The 19,039-nt window shown below is 41.7% G+C and overlaps 1 protein-coding gene across 1 annotated transcript in view; it reads right to left on the bottom strand.

The window, feature by feature from the left end:
* Positions 1–18,705, bottom strand: part of trpc4a (transient receptor potential cation channel, subfamily C, member 4a) — a 28,722-nt gene extending 10,017 nt beyond the window's left edge. Inside the window, exons 1-6 of the mRNA XM_069678220.1 lie at positions 18,624–18,705; positions 15,282–15,511; positions 13,531–13,749; positions 8,333–8,473; positions 7,258–7,434; positions 6,326–6,526 (exon numbers count right to left, since the gene is read on the bottom strand). Coding sequence (XP_069534321.1) covers positions 6,326–6,526; positions 7,258–7,434; positions 8,333–8,473; positions 13,531–13,749; positions 15,282–15,440 — 897 coding nt within the window. The 5' untranslated portion in view covers positions 15,441–15,511; positions 18,624–18,705. The remainder of the gene's footprint in view (positions 1–6,325; positions 6,527–7,257; positions 7,435–8,332; positions 8,474–13,530; positions 13,750–15,281; positions 15,512–18,623) is intronic.
* Between the last annotated feature and the right edge of the window lie 334 nt (positions 18,706–19,039).

Raw genomic sequence — 19,039 nt, 5'->3', positions numbered from 1 at the left:
TGTTTGATATGAACTCCAGAGTTTATTATAAGTTATTATTTAAAAGAAAAATAAAGCTTTCCTCATAAAGTTGACACTTAATTTTAATCAAATATTCATAGATCATCTGCTCGAGCTTCGTTCATGGAAACAAAAAAATTTTGTTTGATCTTTGATGTTGTTCTTATATATGAATGTAAGAGTTCATACATTTTTCTGTACAGTCATCATCCTTCCCCCAGTGTTGAGTCCAGGATTAGGAGTCGAGTCCGACTAGAGACCTGATTTTCAGGACTCGACTTGGACTTAAGCATTGACTGCATTCGTACTCGGAAGATGGAGAGGAGGACTCAGACTTAATTATTGACTGTTTATTACGTTTGTTAGTTCCTATTTCATAAGGCCCTAATAATTTATTCACTTTCAAGCAAGGGCTGGCACGTGTGTTCACCTGTATGTGTGTTCACCTGCCTTCTTGTTCAGCTTCAGTTCCTGCCAGGATGCCTGAAGAGGCGCCACGAAACGTGCGTTTTGCTTTCAAAGATTTTGCCTTGAATACGGGCAAGAGAAGACTGGAACGACCTCACACTGTAACATCTGTCCAGGATGCACCCAGAAAAGTAAGTGAGATGCTTAAGTTAATTGGAGCGTTAGCTAGCTGCTAGCTAACGGTTACATTAGCCTCTAAAGAGACTCAACCAATGGGTCCAAGATGTTCGGTTAGGTCGAGGGGTATTTCTTATCACTTCACCTAAGTGCATTTTTCAACCTTGAGGACTCAGACTTTGACTCGGACTCAGGATTCTTCTTCGGTGACTCAGACTCAGACTTCAACACTAAGGACTCAAGACTCGACTCGGACTCAACTACAACACTGCCTTGCACTCATATGGCTATATATCACTATACTACTATTATCATAAGTTAATCAGAATCAGCCTGAACAGCTGAAGTCTGTATGCATACTTAAACCTCTATATGACTTACGTGAAAACATGGAGATAACAAAGAGTAAACCCACATTGTGACATCACCACTGTCTGTCACCTTTAATGAAACATCCCGGGTCTCTCTCCTATAGTAACAGGATGTTGGTTGACAAAACAGCACAAACATTAAAGCAAGTACTGAAAATGTGTGCTTATAAGTAAGTATGCGTAAATTGAGTAAACACAAACTGTGTTGAGTGTTAAAGTTACAATTAGATTACATGCAGGCAGCAACACATCCCTCTAGAAACACTACAGGAGATCTAACTAGTAATGTAATTAACAAGAGAAAAAAATATGACATTATTTAATTTGCTTTAAAGTATTTATCACTGCTCCGGGAACAAGCGGCTCGAGGCCTGAACATTGTTCAACACATGAGAGGAGTTCTGAAGACATATTTTGCACTTAATAGAGAGCTAATGGCCCTTCACTAAATAACAGTTATTCCTGTTGCAATTTAACATCCCTGTAATGGAGACATTAAAAACATCTTGGAACAGTGAATTGCAGTTTTTATGGGACATCACAAGGGGGCAACGTCTAACTACAGCACGTCAAATTGATAGCTTTCCTCTGGCGCCTGTGAGAATTTCCAATAATAAACAGATAGTCTGTTTAGCGCAGTGAATCTTCAATGCACTCACCTATGTCCTGCAAGTTTATCAGAGAGAGTAATGGAGTGTTAAAACCCTCAGGAAGTAAGAGTGCATAATCGGCTCTTTAATGCGAATGTGCTACTGATCATATTTATCTGATTTGGCCTCCCGCTGCATCAAAGCGTGGCCTGCTCTGTAAGCCCCGCTCTCCAGACAGAAAGCCTGTGGAGATTTCTCTTCAGACCATTATAAATGTGCTTTTTAAACCCCGGGAGCACTGCGGCAGCAAAGCCGAAAAACACACAGATGCAAGGCTTAAAAAAAAAAAACATACACGCACGCATAGAATAGAGGGTTAAAAGGAAAACTACCCCTCAGTTTGTTGAGTTGAAGGTCAAAAACATGTTCGTCATGACTCACTGCAACTCTCATCAACAGCCAGTGCTATAAAAGAAATCACACATTCAGGCTGAATGTCATGCCAATTATAAAAGCCCGAGTGTTTGTCTGCAAAATCGCTGGAAAAGGATGAGTGGTGATCACGGCGCAGACAAAATGCCCTGAAATAATAGCGGCCTCCTGCAAAATACACGTCAAGCGAGCCTTTCCAGTCCAGCTGAGGGTCCACTTAACCCTTGATACCTCGCAGGGGGCAACCCTGTCTGGCTTAAAGATCTTCTGTCACAGGCACAAAGCAATCACCGTAAATACCTCTGTATGTGTGTGTGTGTGTGAGAGTGTGAGTACATTCACTCAGAACAGATATCATTTTCCCTCCTCAGGAGACTGCAGCAGGAATCGTTATCACCAGTTCTGCAGTGAGCTTAGCAATTTCCACTCCTGCTCTTATTTAAGCAGCAATTTTCTGGTCAGAACCTTAAATACTTTAATGCTTCACACACTTTAAGCTCCCTTTCTCAGAATCAGAGAACAGTTTACTAAAGAAAAATGCTGCAAAATGTTACACCTTAAGGCACAGTGCTGCAGCAACAGCTGTTAGTGGAATATATCCTTGTGTGGCTGGAATTCTATGAAATCCAGTTTCACATTAGCGCTGGTTTAGCTCAGCGGGTAAAAGGTGTCACTCTCACCCTCAGCCCTTTGCCGCGTGTCATCCCAACTCTCTCGTCGCCTGTTTCTGACACTATCCACTGTCTCCTCTCACTGTCAATGAAGGCATGAAAGGCCAATAAATAAATACATGAATGCATAAAATCCAGTTTCACACAGATACTTTTCATAGATAACTAGCTTAAAGAAGTTTTGCATGAGGGTATGATGGGTGATGACAGCTAGCATGGAGGGGGTGGTTCTGGGACACTGCAGCTAACTGTTGAGCCTCCCCGATGTGTCGTGGGGGCCACTAGGGGCCATGTGATAGGATTCTGTAGGTAGTATCAGCGTTGTTAATACCTGGGTCTGTGATAGGTTAGGTATAAGTAATGGGATGAAGGCGCAAGGGGAGGGGGTTTCTTCAATGAGCCCTTTTCATTAGGGCATAAATATCTTGTGTTTAATTCAAATTGAAACTCTTCACATGCTCCCAATGCATTGATGGTGTTCAATAGAAAATAACTTTTATGTGGATTGAAAACAAGAACGAATAAGGCAGATTTCCTCACCAGAATAAAGGAAATGTAACCTGATTTTAATACTTATTTGGAAACATGTTGAGATGTGGGTTAAATACTTTTGCTGCAATGTGAAATATTTCGTTTTCTGAGGAAAATAAGACTTTACAGATTAAATTGCTGAGATAAATTATTCTCAAGAAGGCTTTTTTCTCCCCCTCAAATCAAATCGATACAATCATTTCTCACAACAGACACACACACACAGACACACACTGCCACAGAATCAGCATTTCAAGCTGAATAATTTTTCCTTCAAATGACAACGGACCACCCGACATAGCTGGGACATTTATCATTTGAAAAGGGCAGCTGGGTGGATTGTTTCCCACATCATGACACACAGTCCTCCATCAAACCTTGTGTGAGATCGAAGAGTGTTATTGACAGTATGCAGGATAAGGCCTTACTGGGACATCTCCTGGCTAATGAAAACACTACAATGGAGAAGACAAGATATGTGTTTACACTGTGTAAGAGGACGCTGACAGATATGACAGCAGACTGTCCATCATCCCGTCCACCTGTGCACTGTCATGACTCCCCATTGGCCTTTTGTGACTCAACATGTTCAGCTGCCAAGCATAGGCTGTATAAAAAGATGGACAACATGACAGCTCCCTTAAAGTGAAGGCAAAACATTTGGAGCGCCCCCTGCTGACTGGCTGCAGTATAGGCCCGCCTCCTCCATGTTAACAGGTGGGACATGCGTCAAACTATAAAATCAAAATACAAGGCAAATAAATCTTTCTTAAACAGGGTTTCTATCATTATAGCTAATTATTATTTATGTCCAGGTGTTCCTCTTTATGAAGTTTTAATTAGTTATTTGATGGTGTAAAAAGCATGATTGACAGCTCTGTTGACAATACAACTCCTGCAGCCGATCTGTTCCTGATTAGCAGAGTAGAGGAGGAACGGTGAGAGGAGACGTAACTAAAACAATCACTACAAGTTTCCATATCTGTGAATGTCTGCTTCAGACCAACACAAGAAGCTGTTCTGCTGTTACGTTTTTTCAGTAAGTTAAGTGTGTCAGCAGAAGGGGCCGGACATCATTACTGCAGCTCCACCTGCCGATCTCTACTGTGCAGTCCATATAACGTCACCAGAGCAAATTCGCAGCACCAGCCTCATGGGGTATTTTGGGTTCAAATAAGTACAATAAGAGATGGTGGAGTCCCGTCGTCCATCTTTTCATACAGTCTATGCTGCCAACCTGAATGGATGAAGAGAGAAACAACAGCTTCATAAATCGAGAAGCCTCCACAAGTGGACCTGCTGTGACAGCCATCCAGTGCTCCCTGCAGAAAACAGCTAAATGAATTATGAGTCTCTGCAGGGAGTAATGTGTCTGCTTCCTCATCATTTGGCCTCCACTGTGTATTCAAGGGAACAATTCTGCAGTATTTTATGTATTTAACCCCTCTCTTGTTTCCTGTGAAAGCCTATAGACACCCCATAACCATATCAGAACTAAGCCTCCATTAAAACCTGCAAATCATAGTTCAAGGATCAGCTATAAACCTAATCTCTATTTACAGATTCTACGTAGAAATGTAGAATCTGTAGGCAGGGACGTGGATTTCCGGGACGGCAAGTGGTCTGGTTTCTGTTAGTACGCTTGTAGTTCAAGTAATATTGACCAATCAGCAGGCTGCGGGGTATGCAGGAAAAGCAGTCGGTGAGGGGAGCAAAAGCAGGCGGAGCATAATCCGCTGTAATGACATCTCAGCTCCCACTAGCGGCTATCTGTCGATGATTTAGCTTCTTATTCATCTCTTTATACAGACATCTACATGCTAACAGCTAACAATCTGTTCTAGATCTAAAATTCAACTTGAGATAAATTTCCTGACGCTGTGTCGCGAAAGCCGCCCAGCGTTCAGATTTCCCGACTTCCTCGAATGCATCAGAAATGATTGATCCTCCGTCCAACAAACGAGCATTTTAAAAGAAGTTTTCTTCTCCTCTTGAGGACAGACCTGACAAAGCTTCATTTTTACTTTTTACTAATCTGCATCATGATGTTGAAATTTCGGAAAAGGTAAGACCCGTTAATTAAAGTATATCAAAAGAAAAACAGGTTATTGTTCTGTAAACAATGCAGCACGCAGAAAAGGGAGTTGTTTATCGTTAACCGCTGGCTACATGCCCCGGCATGTTCACCGTTGTGCCCAGAGGCTATATCGTCATCAGACTATAGCCGATCGGATCCAAGATTGCTATAAGCCATGCTATGTCCTAAAGGTTTAAAAATCAGTAGAACCCTATAATAATACACACTATAAATGAGCTGTCACCACATGTACTAATTGTTTCTGGCTCTTCCAACCGAGAAAATATTAATCACACAATAGTTACAAAAGCATTAAGTTATTAGACCCTAAAGGGATATTGCTGTGGAGTAATCAGGTTCCCATTATTATCATTCTGTGTGTTTTAAATGCATTTCATGTCCTTTAAAGAAGCTCAATAAATCGGCCCAATTAACTCACTAGTTGTAGGAAACTGAAACAGGACTCTGGACGTAAACAACACTTCATTACAGACTGTCTTGTCATTAAAACGTACACATTCTGCAGTATATATCACAGACCATTATATAGCACGATTGTGGGCATGTAGATATTCCTGCAACAGGTTATTGTCAGTTAAGGGACATAATAAACCCCATCTTGTGCAGCTATAAGTGCTTCTTTTCGGCGGTAAACACCCTAAAATCTACAGCTACAGTTTCACTCCTACAATGGAATCTGGTTGCAGCTGCAAGGCCCTCAATAATAGACTTTAAGCTTTGCCTATCCATCATCTGTGTGAGCTGCCAAAGTGAAAAAAGATCAAGTCCGACCCAAACTAGCATCTGGAACCATCAAAGAAGAACCTGGGGCTAATCTTACATCATTACAGCAGCTTATTCTGGCTGGCAGTGACACCTGTGAGGAGACATTGGCTTGATGCCGTAAAAACTCCAGGCTTGGCAGTCTTCCACAGGAAATATACACTGTTACCTGGGGAGTGTGGCATCGAGATCCAACAATATCTAACACCATGCAATACTACAAAGAAGAAAAGTGATGTGATTTCTGACATTTTAAAGTCTCAAAGTGTGATGTATACGTGTTACCTCTTTCTGGTGGTACTTAATAGCCAGTCTGAGTCTCGCCAGGTCGTTGTTTCCCTCCTCCTCCAGTAAGTTGATGTCATCTCTGTAGTTGAGTATCATCTCCAGCTCTCTGGAGCTTCGCGTCTGATCCAGGAGGTCCTTGGCAAACTGTTTACACTGCTGGGACAGCTCCTCATACTCGGATTTGAACTCGTTCTCCACCTTAAAATTGGTGAAGACAGAAAACATATAGCGCTTAACATCCCGCAAGAACCTCGCAGCTGAGATCTCAGTCAACATATTGAGTAATATCGTACAGTCAACAAATTGAAGTCAGAATCAAACCTTGCCTCTGGGTATGTTGTGTCATAAAGCTGTTTCAGGCTTGTTTACATATAATAAATGCACCATCTCTAAGTTTCAAATGCTTTTCGTTTCATATGCCGAGGTTGTTTCATCCAATTACTAAAAGGACTGAGTTCACACGTTTGAATTAGTGTTAAACATAAACATAAGTAAACTGCATTTAATTAGCCTCAGCTAAAGCACAGAGATGTCTGCAGCGAGATCTGAAAGTATCGGTTTTAAAATGTTTTCAATTTTAAGTTCACAGAAAACCAGACTTTTCTTTTTTACTAGAAAAAAATAGTAAACTTATAATATTTAATCTGGGAATATTATGATTTAAAACAGGCAAGGATTCAGTTTTCGTAATCATTTCTTTGAAGTTTCATGGTTGACTGCTGTATCTTTTGCTCTTTTTTTATCACCTGACATTTACACCAACCAATTATTTTCACACTTGGCTAATAAAATCGACAGGGAGTTCAATTTCACATGATGGTACCATGAAAGGGCACGTAAAGGTTAATTAATGTAACATACATTTGACTGCTTTAAAAACCTATAAAACGATGCACCAGCTCCACTGGTAGCTGCCTCTCTTTCCTGACCTTGCTGAGCTCCTGCAGCTCCCAGCTGAGCCTGAACGCGGTGAGGAACGGGTCCTCGCTGGAGAGCGCAATTAGCGAGGGACTCGACAGCGCTTTGTAGATGTTGAGGCGAGAGCGTGAGTGCCGCAGGCTGTCAACGTCTGAACTGGACACACACTCCACACAGTTACAGCGCACCTGCAGCATCAAACAAAGCATGGACACACTTTAATGAGGCCTCTCTGGGGTTTGTATTAGATCATGTTTCAGTCCAGCAAGGCCACCACTGTATCCATTATGACAACTGTCATGTATGTGTATTATTCAGAGCTCGTAACTGTGTATTTTTCAGTTACAGTTTAAAGTTAGTTCATTAAAGAGGGGGTATGATGCTGTTTCACATTTTAATACATATACATATATAATGTTACAATGTTAGATGTTCAGACTAAACGTGGGTGAAGTTTCAAATCTGTAGGTAAAAGTTTGTTGGAGTAATCCCCAGGCTTCTCAGCTCAGTGTGCAGGCTGCTGTGATCGCCAGGTTTTACACTGTTTTTCCTACACGCTGCACTTTGTGACATCACAAAGTGCAGCTGGCCAATCAGAAGAAAGTGGGCTTGCAGGGGCGGGGTTTCTTAAAGGGACAGAGGCTGTATAAGGGGCCTGCACAGAGCACCAGTGTGAGAAACTTTTTTATTTAACTGTAAATTATGCTAAGCTACTCCACAGGTATCAGAGAGTCAAATATGAAGATTGAAATTAGCATAATACCTCCCCTTTAATAATAAAAAATGTCTGACACCTTTAACAGGATCAAAACACAGTCATAACTTAATTCCTGTCTATTGTTTGATTATATCTTAAAGTAAGAATACTCTATGACAACTGTATTTTGAGTATAACCTTATTATCAAAATGCAGGCCTTTGATGTTAAGTAAAACCCACATGGTCTTCTTTACCATCTGAATGGCTTCTTTTGAATCAGAAAAGCTCCTGGGACAGAGGTTGACCTTTTGGAGATTTGGGGTCCTCACTGACGATAAGAACTAGAATACAATTCACAACACAAATAAAGTACGTATGGTTAACTCACCTCATGTGGCTGCGGCATTGACACGCCTTTCTGCACCAGAAGCTTGATAATTTCATAGTTGTTGGTGTGTGCAGCGAGGATGATGGGAGTGATGTCAGGGGTGAAGTCAGAAAACTGCTTGTCCAATAAGATAGGAGGAACCTTTGAAGATAGAGGAGAGAAAATGCGCTTAAATCACACATACTTCATTTAAAGAGGCCATCTTGCCTTAGCATTATGTGGTCTATTACCAATTATTAGACCTGCAGGTCTTTTTCTGCCAAATTTAACAGCTCAGAAGTAGTTATTGGTGGAACACAGAGTCTGAAAGATCTTCTCTTCTGAGATTTCAGTTCAAAGGTCTAAAACAACCGTTATAGCTTTTGGCAGCTGCAGAGAAAACTCTTCAAATACCAGCGAGACATTTTGCCCTTGGTCAAAGTTGCAGACAACATGCCATCCATATCAAGCCCGCTGTGCAAGGTCAGGCCACAGTGTAGTAATAAAAAAATCAGTATTTCACACGTGTCAGAGGTAATCATAATGCTCAGAATGAAGCTCATTCCACCTTTCCCTCTTATCATCCTCTCCAGCTTAGCCCTTTTGTTATTCCCAGTGCATTCAGTGGAAACACGGCTGCAGGCTGCAGAGGAGTAAGCCGGCCCTGTTCGCTGCTTTTAATTGAAGCCTGTTATCTGATTGTGTGGTGGAGTGAGAGGAGATAGTCAAAAATGTCTGGAGGAAAAACATGCTATCGGTAAGGAGCTATTTAGCACCTTGCTAAAGACAGAGGAGCGATAGGAAGTGGCTCTAGTTTTAGTAAGAGGGCTTTACAACGATATTAAAGAGATAAGAGACTACAGAAGCTTCAAAGAACAGCCCCTCTCTTTTTTACTGTAACTACACAACCAAGGAAGTTGAGGAAAAAGGATTTGAAGTTTGAAGGCTACTTACTAGCAATGCAACAGATATCAGTTGTAAAATCTTAATTTATGCCCCCAGTGTCTACAACAAAATGTCTACAAAATGAAACAAATTGCCCAAATGAGTGCAAATCAATGAATGATTTAAATATGTATAAATTTAGCTTAAACACACCAAATCTCTGTTGGAGGTTTGCATAGACTGCTAAGCTAGGCTGGTTAAATTTAGCAGGACTAGTTTATCTGGTGTGTGTGTGTTTACTCCTCCAATTCCAGACTCAGCTACCGTTTTTAAAGTAAATAAAATTCTATAACCAAGATGTTAAAGCATTAAAAGAGTGTTCTTCACTTGCTGTAAACTGGGAGGTTATGTAGAGAAAAGGGTCAATTACCTTTAACTAAGGCTAGCCTTGGCTATCTCACGAGCTAGCTCTAGCTAGCCAGAGAAGTTTGTTTATTTACCTCTCTCTTCCAGTCCTTTAAGATTAAAAAGGCCCATTGTATTAGAATGACAGACAATACAAACTTTTATACATATTAAAATAATTTTTCTTACTAATTATCACCGTGGCTACTCAGGGTTGTGCCGACCTAATCCCTTAAATTGACTGCGTTTAGGGAGACAAACAGAGAGCTTCATACACTGACTAACCTGATAAGATGCTGATGTTAATCTCTCAGAGGCAGTCAAGTGTTTTCATCTGATAGTACAGACACAATAAGCAGCATGAGGCTTTCCAAAAGACATAATAGCTTAGAGGATAAGAAGACATAAGCAACAGTCAAACACAGCAGGGGCGTATGAGAAACTGATGTCTGCTTTTCTGTTAGCTAACTGGATTTAAAGCACTGTTTATAGCTCGTCTTTCCCATTAAAATAAAAATAGGTTATTACTCATTTTTAATGGATTTGAAAAAGGGCTATTCCACCCAAAATATGTATAATGATAATACATCTATTAAAAAACATTATAAACTACTTTCTTACTCTCCTCAGAGGGTCTGTAATAAAATCCCCATTGGCAATACTGACAGTGACAGCTATGCTAGCATCTCAGTCAGGCGTCACCTAAGCACAGCGTTGCTTAAATGTTCATGTTCAGCAGGTTTAATCTGGACTTCACCTCTCATCTGGAAGGCTTCTTCAGTTCTGAACTGACTGGTGGATGCTAATGGCCTACAGAGGCTTATATTTCTAGCTCCGTCCACCAATGCCATGCCACTCGATTATGTAGATGATGAGAAATTTCGCTGAACAAGTGAAAAATTTGACATGCTGTTGGCACCAGTATAAGAGTGTAGAGATCATCAAAATATTTAGGATTCATCCTCAGGACACAATGAATGTTCATGAGACATGTCCGGACAAACTTGGATTGGTGGACTGACGAACGAACCAACCATCACTGAAGATCATGGCTGGTTGTTTGATGCTGGGGATGTCCCATTAAACCCAAGGTGTAATGTACTGTAAGTCTGAGTAGTAACAGAAATAGTATCATGAGTCATTCTGCTCTCTGAGGAAAAATATAAAGAATTGTTGCTTCATTTTTTCACCATCAGCATCATCCACATTGCACTGAAAGTCAATGTATCATGTAATAAGTAGAGTAGTTTACTCTCAGTGCAGCAGATACGCCAAAGAATGGCACAGAGCCACGTCTGAGAGTCGTCGTACTTCAGCGAGGAGGGTGATCTAATAAGCTCTATACTCTGTTCTCCTCATGTGGGAGGAGGAGGGACATCAAATGATCTACATCAAACAAGCTTGGCCTGAGCCCAAGCACGGAGCAGGAGGAGTGCCGGTACATGTGAAGTTGTGATAATAGTGGAAAAATGGACGAAATTATCACCCACTCATCGATGTAATGCATACTGAAATTAGAATGAACCATTCAGCGTCCCACAGTGTTTTTTTCGGCTTTTCATTTCACTGTGCTCCGTCTCCAGCCCCCCTGCTGGTTTTCGTTCCTCAACATTACAGACGTTGTTTCGATAAAGCCGGCGTAAAACGAGACAATGAGCAGATCTGTTTCTGAATGACACTGCAGAAAATAAGATCTTTGTGGATTCATGCTGTGTGTTTTGCTGTAGGAAGAGGGATTACCTTACGTGACTATCATTTTGTGTAAAAATGTAAATATGCAGGTTACAAAACAAAAAGAAAAATGTGTATTATGAAAAGCCAGACTGAAAACAAAAGCGCCTGAAGGCCCTTTTAATTGACACACCATGCGCTCCAGTGTCTGTGCCTCCGACAGAGGCTTGTCTGCACTCAGAGGATAATACATGAAGCTGTTTAAAACGCTGATATCGGATGTGCTCCTCAGCGGAAAACAAATAAGCCGCAGCGCTCACAGGATTATCACAAACACATCATTCAGACCGCCTGCAAAATAGAAAGACAATTGCAAACCATTCCCGTAAAGCATTAAAATTAAACCTCCTTATCAATAAATCCCGGAGAAGACGCGGGCAACAGATGGGACGCTCTTTTCCCAGACAGCCTTTTACGATAATCAATGAGCGTCTCTTGGGGAAATTTGGTAGCCCTGGAGTGATCTGTTTTCACAGCTTAGTCATGTGATGTGAGAAAGCAGTATCTTACAGAGGAAATGTGTCAGCTGATAGATGTCACAGCTGAGCGGTTAGGAAGGGAAACTTTTCCCCTCTGTATCTCAGGGGCCCTACATCAATTTGATAACTAGGTAAGGCTATCTCTAGTGCCCTCCCTCACCTTATCTTTTTAATACCCCATTATTTTCACTCTTATACAGTAATTCATCAAAGCCAAATGTACAGCATCTAACAGGACACAACAAGAACAGCAGATAAAGCCCAAAGCATCTGCTCCTCTGTAGTTTGTGGTGCATTACATCTACAGTTGAAGCGAGTACGAGTGTGTTCCAGTAAGAACAGTCCATGTGTGTTTGGAACAAGTAAAAGAAATTGCTCCTTGAGTGGAGAGCAATCAGTGCACAGATGCACCAAGCTGAACTTAATTAGGCTGTATTTGGTTTGATTACAGTGATTAAACCTCTGAACAGGCAGCTTTTCATCGTCGAGAAGACGGTTGGTTTGAGAACAGCAGTTTCAGAGTTCTCAAACTAAAGAAAGAAAATGACGAACGCCCTCTATTTTTGGACAAAATCAGTAAGCTTACTCAGTACATTTCTCTCTGTAAGACCGAAAGACCGACAGAAAAAAAGGCTCATGGAGACAGCTTTCTGAAGTGTCAGCTTTTGTAGTTGCCAACAATACACGGTCAATTATTTTGGATGGCATAAAAAGCTTCAGGGAACTGCACACAGCTTATAAACTACACAATGAAAACCAGTATTGTAAAAGGCTGACACTGCACTGTAGCACTCAGTAAGATCCCTCCTGTAATTCGGAACATGTGACACTTTGCCAAGTATCTTTGAATTAACATTTATGTTTAGACTAGATTTCACCTGCTTCTGTCACAAGATTCATCACACATTCACACAAATGTTATCTGTGATTTTCAAGTCACTTAGCGGCTAAAATGATTGAATAAGCGAGCGGTGCATCATAGTCGTCAACGGAAATATTATTAACACGGGTGGAGTCAATCTCACGAGCCAGGCCCAGCACTCATCACCGTCGCTCCACCGAGGTCTCCTGAGAAATGAACCTCGTCAGCATCCAGTGGTCGTTCTGCCTTCATAGTCAGAGCAGCACGGCCGAAGTACCTGGGCATGCGCGGTCTTCTTTTTTCTCCTTCTGAGGGGAATATTTAAAACTGCTCTCTTTATAATGTCTCTGAGCCTTCTTGTTAATGTCACACAGCCCATGAAGCGCCGTATGTGTTGAAATTACGCCTGATTCCACCAACCGCTGCTCAAGGATTTTGGAGAAATGACGCTACAATCATCACTTTTGTCACCCTTTTAACGCTGAAATGAAAATCTGTTTCTGACATGATGTCGTAAACATATTTCAGCCGGTTGATTAAAGGTTGAACTTAGGTCTTGTCCTGTTTTCAGCCAAATGTCAACGTTGAAATCCTGGTTGGTGCTCACTGGGTAATATGGCAATAAACGTAGCGAATTTTCAAAATTCAAAATAGACATAAATTGATGCTGAAATGATCAATTCAAATAAAATATATAAGGGAATGCATTTAATTTGGAGGGAAAACATCACCATCCTAGTTTCTTTTCTAGCACCCCGTTGAGCAGCTCATGCCTTTGCTCTGACACTCTCCTACCGCATGAACAAAGCACTCTTAATTTGAAACTCCTTCAATCCCCCTTATAGTCCCCTCCTCACCTGCATGCCCCCACTGGGCTTCTTGTGATTGAGCAGCAGCTCCACAGCTCCCACCACTTCCTTGCGGATTGCGTGCAGCAGGGCATCGCCGACGTAGACGTTGAAGCTCAGTAAGAGTTCGATGATTTCCAGGTTCTCGTTCTCGATGGCAATCAGCAGAGCGGTGCGGCCCAGAGGGTCGATGCAGTTGATGTTGATCTTGAAATAGATCTCTGCCTCCTGACAAAATAGGGTTGTGATTGAAAGTCAGGTTCTGTTTCTAGTGCTGCTGTGGGACTTGATTTAAAAGAAAATCATTGGTTAGAGGGGAAAATACACGTTGACACAAAATACACGTTCAGCTTTGAAGGAAATGAAAACTTTTCACACCTCTCAGATCTGACAGAGCAATTGAAAGTCTGATGGCTCTGTTCTCGTAGACAGGTAAATAAATGAAAAACTGATGTAAGAAAAACACTCTCCCCAGGGGCTGCTGAGATATTGCGCTTGCAAGGACGGGAGGAATCCACTCACAGTGACCTTTGACCACCAAAATCCAAACAGCGCTACATTGAGTTCAAGTGCATTTCAAGTCATTCCCTTCAGGCTTTACTAAAATATTGCGTTCAGGAGAATGGGATGGAATAATAGAAAGAGAGTGTTTATCCAAGACAAAAAAAATCACAACTTGGTTACTTAGATTGAAGCGTATGGATCCTTTAGTTATGGACAATAACGTTTACAGTGACCATGACCTCTGACCACTTCATCTTGGAGTCCAGAAGGATATTTCTGCTATATTTGAACATTTCCCCTCATGGAGTTGGTGAGATAACGCGTTCACGAGAATGGGACAGACGGATGGACGGACAACCAAAACACAAAGCGCCTTCGGCGATGGCTGCAGATGGCGTGGAGACATAAAAAGTTGTATGAAGCCTTTTGAGGCTCCAGAGAGAAGTGACGCCTTGAGTGATGTTACTTGAGTCAGAGTCGGTTGCGGCTGACACAATACATGTTTAAAAATGAACAAAGTGAGGTTCCCAGACCTCCATGGCCTTCTCCTCATCTCTGAGGCCTGCAGCTTGAGGGTGTGTTAGCCGCTATGAGCATAACAAAGCTAAATCTCTGATTGATCTGTTGGTGGTTGAGATGCATAATGGGTACTGTATAGATGCCAGGTTGTAACCAACAAAGATCATGAAAAAAGATGACATGATGATGAATTGGTTCTCTTTTAAGTTGTCTATCATGAGTCCAACAGGAGTGCAGTGCTTAACGATTGGGGACTTTTGTAAATGAGCGGCTTTTGTGGACATATTTGACATTATTCGTCTAAAGCAGCAACTTTTTCAGACATGAAAATTCGAGCAGCAACAACAACATGCTGATGAGTGGCTTTTGACCTGTTTTTATTCCTTCTTGTCTCGCTGCATTGCTATGTGACAAGCCCCCTTCTTTTTGTTTGTTTCATGCTTGGCATCCCCGGTACTATGAGAGGACCAAGCAGCTGGTCTGCAGCAATATTTTGTGTCTACTAAAGGTCTGACACTTGTCAGGGTGAATGAAGGCACCAGATGTTGTTGGAAATGAGGAGATAATAATCATAGCTGCACGTAAATCTCCTAATCTTTTTTAATCAGTCCAATCAGATTTGGGTTTTAATATCCATCCATTCACCCATCCCTAAATTAGAGTTTCAGTTTCTGTATTTACTCATCCATGAACCAATCCAATGATCCATTCTTCCATGCATTCAGACAAATACACACCTCCAGAGCCTGTTTGACACTCGCATAGTCCCCCTTCTCCACCGCTCCGAGGTAAGCTTTCTCCAAAGGCGACAGCTCAGACTCGGCCCGCACGATTCTCAGCGGGATGCGGTCCCGGTAAGAGGAGCTGTCAGTCCGCCGGTAGTACAGTTGTGACATCTCCCCGGGCTTCAGCTCACCAGCACCCTGCTAACACGGCTACAGCTGCTGCCAGGCTGGGGGAGTTCACACTAGAAGGGACAGGGACAAAGGTGTTAGAGGAAGAGGACGCATCGTGATGTTGGCATTGATTTTAACAAGTGAGAAAAGGTGAGAAAGATGGTAAGAGGACACGGGGACAGAGGTGAGAGAATGGTGTAGAAGAGAGGGAGAAGGGAGGTCAATATTGTTGGCCACCAAATGTTCAGTTTCAAAGAATATTTGGAGCTGGAGTGAAGAAAGTCTGGATAATAATAATATATTCTCCAAACCGTAATTGCATTTTTTTTTTAACGTATCTTTTAATGATCTTGAACAATGTTTGCCATTTCTTCTGGGCCTTACATTTCTTAGACTTGCATGACTTTATTTTGCAGAAAAATCATGCTTATTACCAAAACTCTGAGCCAAGAACATCTCAACTCACTGTATTGTATTTTAATAACAAGTTGGCAGTGGTTGCTCTACCCGTTTCATAAAGTGACATCATCATTCACCGCCCTAAATGGATGGAAGACGTCTAAATCTTGGGTTACTAATAGCCTAAGCTAATGTCATTACCCACGTTTGCTAATTGATTGACGGCAGCTGACTAAGGGGTTGCCTAGTAACGGCACAACAATGTTTTCAGCACATGTGGATGTGCTGCATCACAGAAGCAAGACTTCACAGTGACACGCTGACACTGTACACTGATTCTCTCCAAACAAGGCAACAGCAGAGATCTCTCGTTTCTCTGGAACCTGGCAGCGCTGATCTACTAATACACTGTGATCATAAAACTGAACATCAGAAGAAGACAGAAACAAGTGATCCACATTATACTGTATGAAGAGTATGATTCTTCAAAGATCTCCTCAGACTACGCAACCGTACTGTAACCACCCTCTAAAGCCAGCAGCAGTGTTAATTGTAAGTTGACGCAAAAAGAGGCGAGCGTTAACTCAAGGGACGGGCTGTTTTCTGCGCTCCTCTGAGGGTTTGAATCCATGGGGGACTGAGAAGGCGAGAAAACCGGGGGTGCAACACAACACCAAACACACTACACAAAGTGGAAAAGGTTACATGTTACTAAATATATCAACAAAATGAGTTCAAGTAGCTAGTGTATCCCTCTCCCTCAGGACAACCGTATGAGCTTCTATTCAATTGATAATGAGTGGATGAAGACTCACAGCAGCCTGCTTATTGTAGAAGAATAAGAGAGAAAACTGATTTTACTCTTATAAATGTGTGAAATTATGATGGCCAAAGCTCTGTATCCTTTAAGAGCAGAATTAAAGGGATATTAACATTTTGGAAAATACGCTTTTACGCTGGGAGCCAAATGGGATGATTGATGCCTGATATCTTCATGTAACGCTAGAGCCAGCAGGGGTTAGCTTAGCTTAGCACAAAGACTCGAAGCGTGGGAAACAATTGGCCTTGCTCTGATCCAGGGAAGGAAACTTTAACCACTGAAACAAACGAATTAACATGTTAGGTTTGTTGATTTAATCAAAACCAAATGTTGTAATATTATAGTTTATTTGCTTCACTATTTGTTGGCATCTGCAGTGACATCCACTGGCTGCCTGGTAACCTCACAGTGACAACAGGCAAAAAGCAATCATATAAATCGTTCAGGTTTTGAACTAGCAACCCTAATGTTCTGGCAGCCTGATGTGCTGCAGGAGCAGGAGCTGAATTGCGAGTTAATAACACAAAGTGGAGGATAATTAAAGTAACGCTGTTGGCTGCTGTTCCTTGGCAACATTTCTGTCCCACTAAGTCACCTGTCATTTCTGCTTACAGCCCCGGTGCCACTTTACTACTGTAGAAACGCTCCCTGTGCCCTCTCCATTTCCCCTCATGAAAGAAAAGAACTTAAAAAAATACATCACGAACCAAAAGATTTGCTTCAGTGAGAACTTTTCCAACTCGAGGGCTCCTCGGGCGCACACATTTTCACACCTCATTTGAGGCCCTGGGCATTAGTTTGATATTGCTACGGCCCTTTGTGGAACAATTTCACTTTGAAAGAAAATACCTCTGAACTGGCCACATGGGGACCGTGCAGTCAGTGCTGCTGAATAACTCCAGTCTGGAGAAGGCAGAGTAAAAATTATGCACTATGCAGAGAAAGTGCTTACACAGACAGTACATCATGCCAGTAAAAGAGCTGAGTTCAACACCAATATTCTGCATAACGTTCAAGACAATTTTTTCAAAACAAAAAAAATTCAAATCAACCAAATTATGACTTAAAAATGTTTAAATTTTTCTATGCAATAAGCTTCCCAATTAGTTATAATCTCAGCAGCCTTTCCCCCTGTCTGTTCCACTGGGATATAACAGTTTAGAAACCTGTTTTAGCTGATGATTGACAGATATGAGGAGCATTATATCATCCTTTTTGAGTTAAATCACCTCAGCTGTATATATATGTTGTGCTATTAATGCTGTCATCGTAATTATAAACTTTGTGTTGATTGTGACCTTGGTGCAGCAACAAATCAGAAACACCAGCACAAGAGGGTTAGTGGATCTGTTGCTGCTCATATCTCTGCGTGCTGTAGAGTCTAAATAATCACAGTTTGCTGGAATCAATACACGATTTAGGAATGAAAAATCTGATCTGTTTTGGTACACAAAAGGTGCAGCACCACTAAAGTGCAGTGGCAGAGAAATACATTGAGCGAAACATCTTTTATTCTGAAAGTTACATTGATTAGACATCACACAGGCACACGCAGCATAAATGTGCTGTCCAGCAGACCATGCAGCCCATTTAGAGAGTCCTACCATGTGTTTACAATGACAGTAAAACAATCATAAAATTGTCAGCACACACTAATTAACGACAACAGGTCTGCATGTGGCATTTGTATTAAACAGCGCCTGTAAACACTCCCAGGTGAGATTTTGACATCTTTATCTCTGCGTTTGTGTGCGGGAAATGTTCCAGGGAGTAGCATAAATATAAATGGTTGTGAAAATGAGAAAGGACTCCTCTGTCAAGGCTTCCTGCTGGGGTCCTCAAACTGAGGGAAACCGGAGGCGCCAAGTTGCATATTTCATCTTAACAGTATATTCCTGTCTAGCGTGAAAAGCCTTTGTTTTTTTTAAAGCAAAGTTTTAAGTACATTAGAGCAAATAACTAACCTTTGAGATGTTGGGCATTGGAGCTGCGCTCATGGAGATCAATTTTCTTCCTTTGGAAAATATCCAGAGGGCACGTGAGGACTAAAAAACCGCTTCAACTTGAATGTAGCATCCTCCAAATGTGAAACTGCAGAGAGGATCTGCACGAAACCCTTCCTGTTTATATGTTGGTTCCTTGTGATGCCAGTCCGTCTTTTCCTCCTTTTTCAGTCTAGTCTGCATTTTCCTCTCTCATTTCTGCAGACTTAACAGCACTCCAAATGTACATCCAGATTCGGTCAGTCTTGATCACGACTTCCATTAGGTCTAATTTGGGAGGCAAACACGGTCCTTGGCGCACACCGCGCTTCAAATCCTGGAGACAAAAATAACCGAGAACGAAGTTTCCTCGGAGGATTACAGCTGGTTCAGCAACG

This window comes from Semicossyphus pulcher, unplaced genomic scaffold, assembly GCF_022749685.1.
Source record: "Semicossyphus pulcher isolate SPU_LCO1_2020_fin unplaced genomic scaffold, fSemPul1.0.p SCAF_10, whole genome shotgun sequence".
Lineage (NCBI taxonomy): Eukaryota > Metazoa > Chordata > Actinopteri > Labriformes > Labridae > Semicossyphus > Semicossyphus pulcher.
Note: the sequence above shows the minus strand (reverse complement) of the source record. Positions and strands in the feature narration are given on the sequence as shown.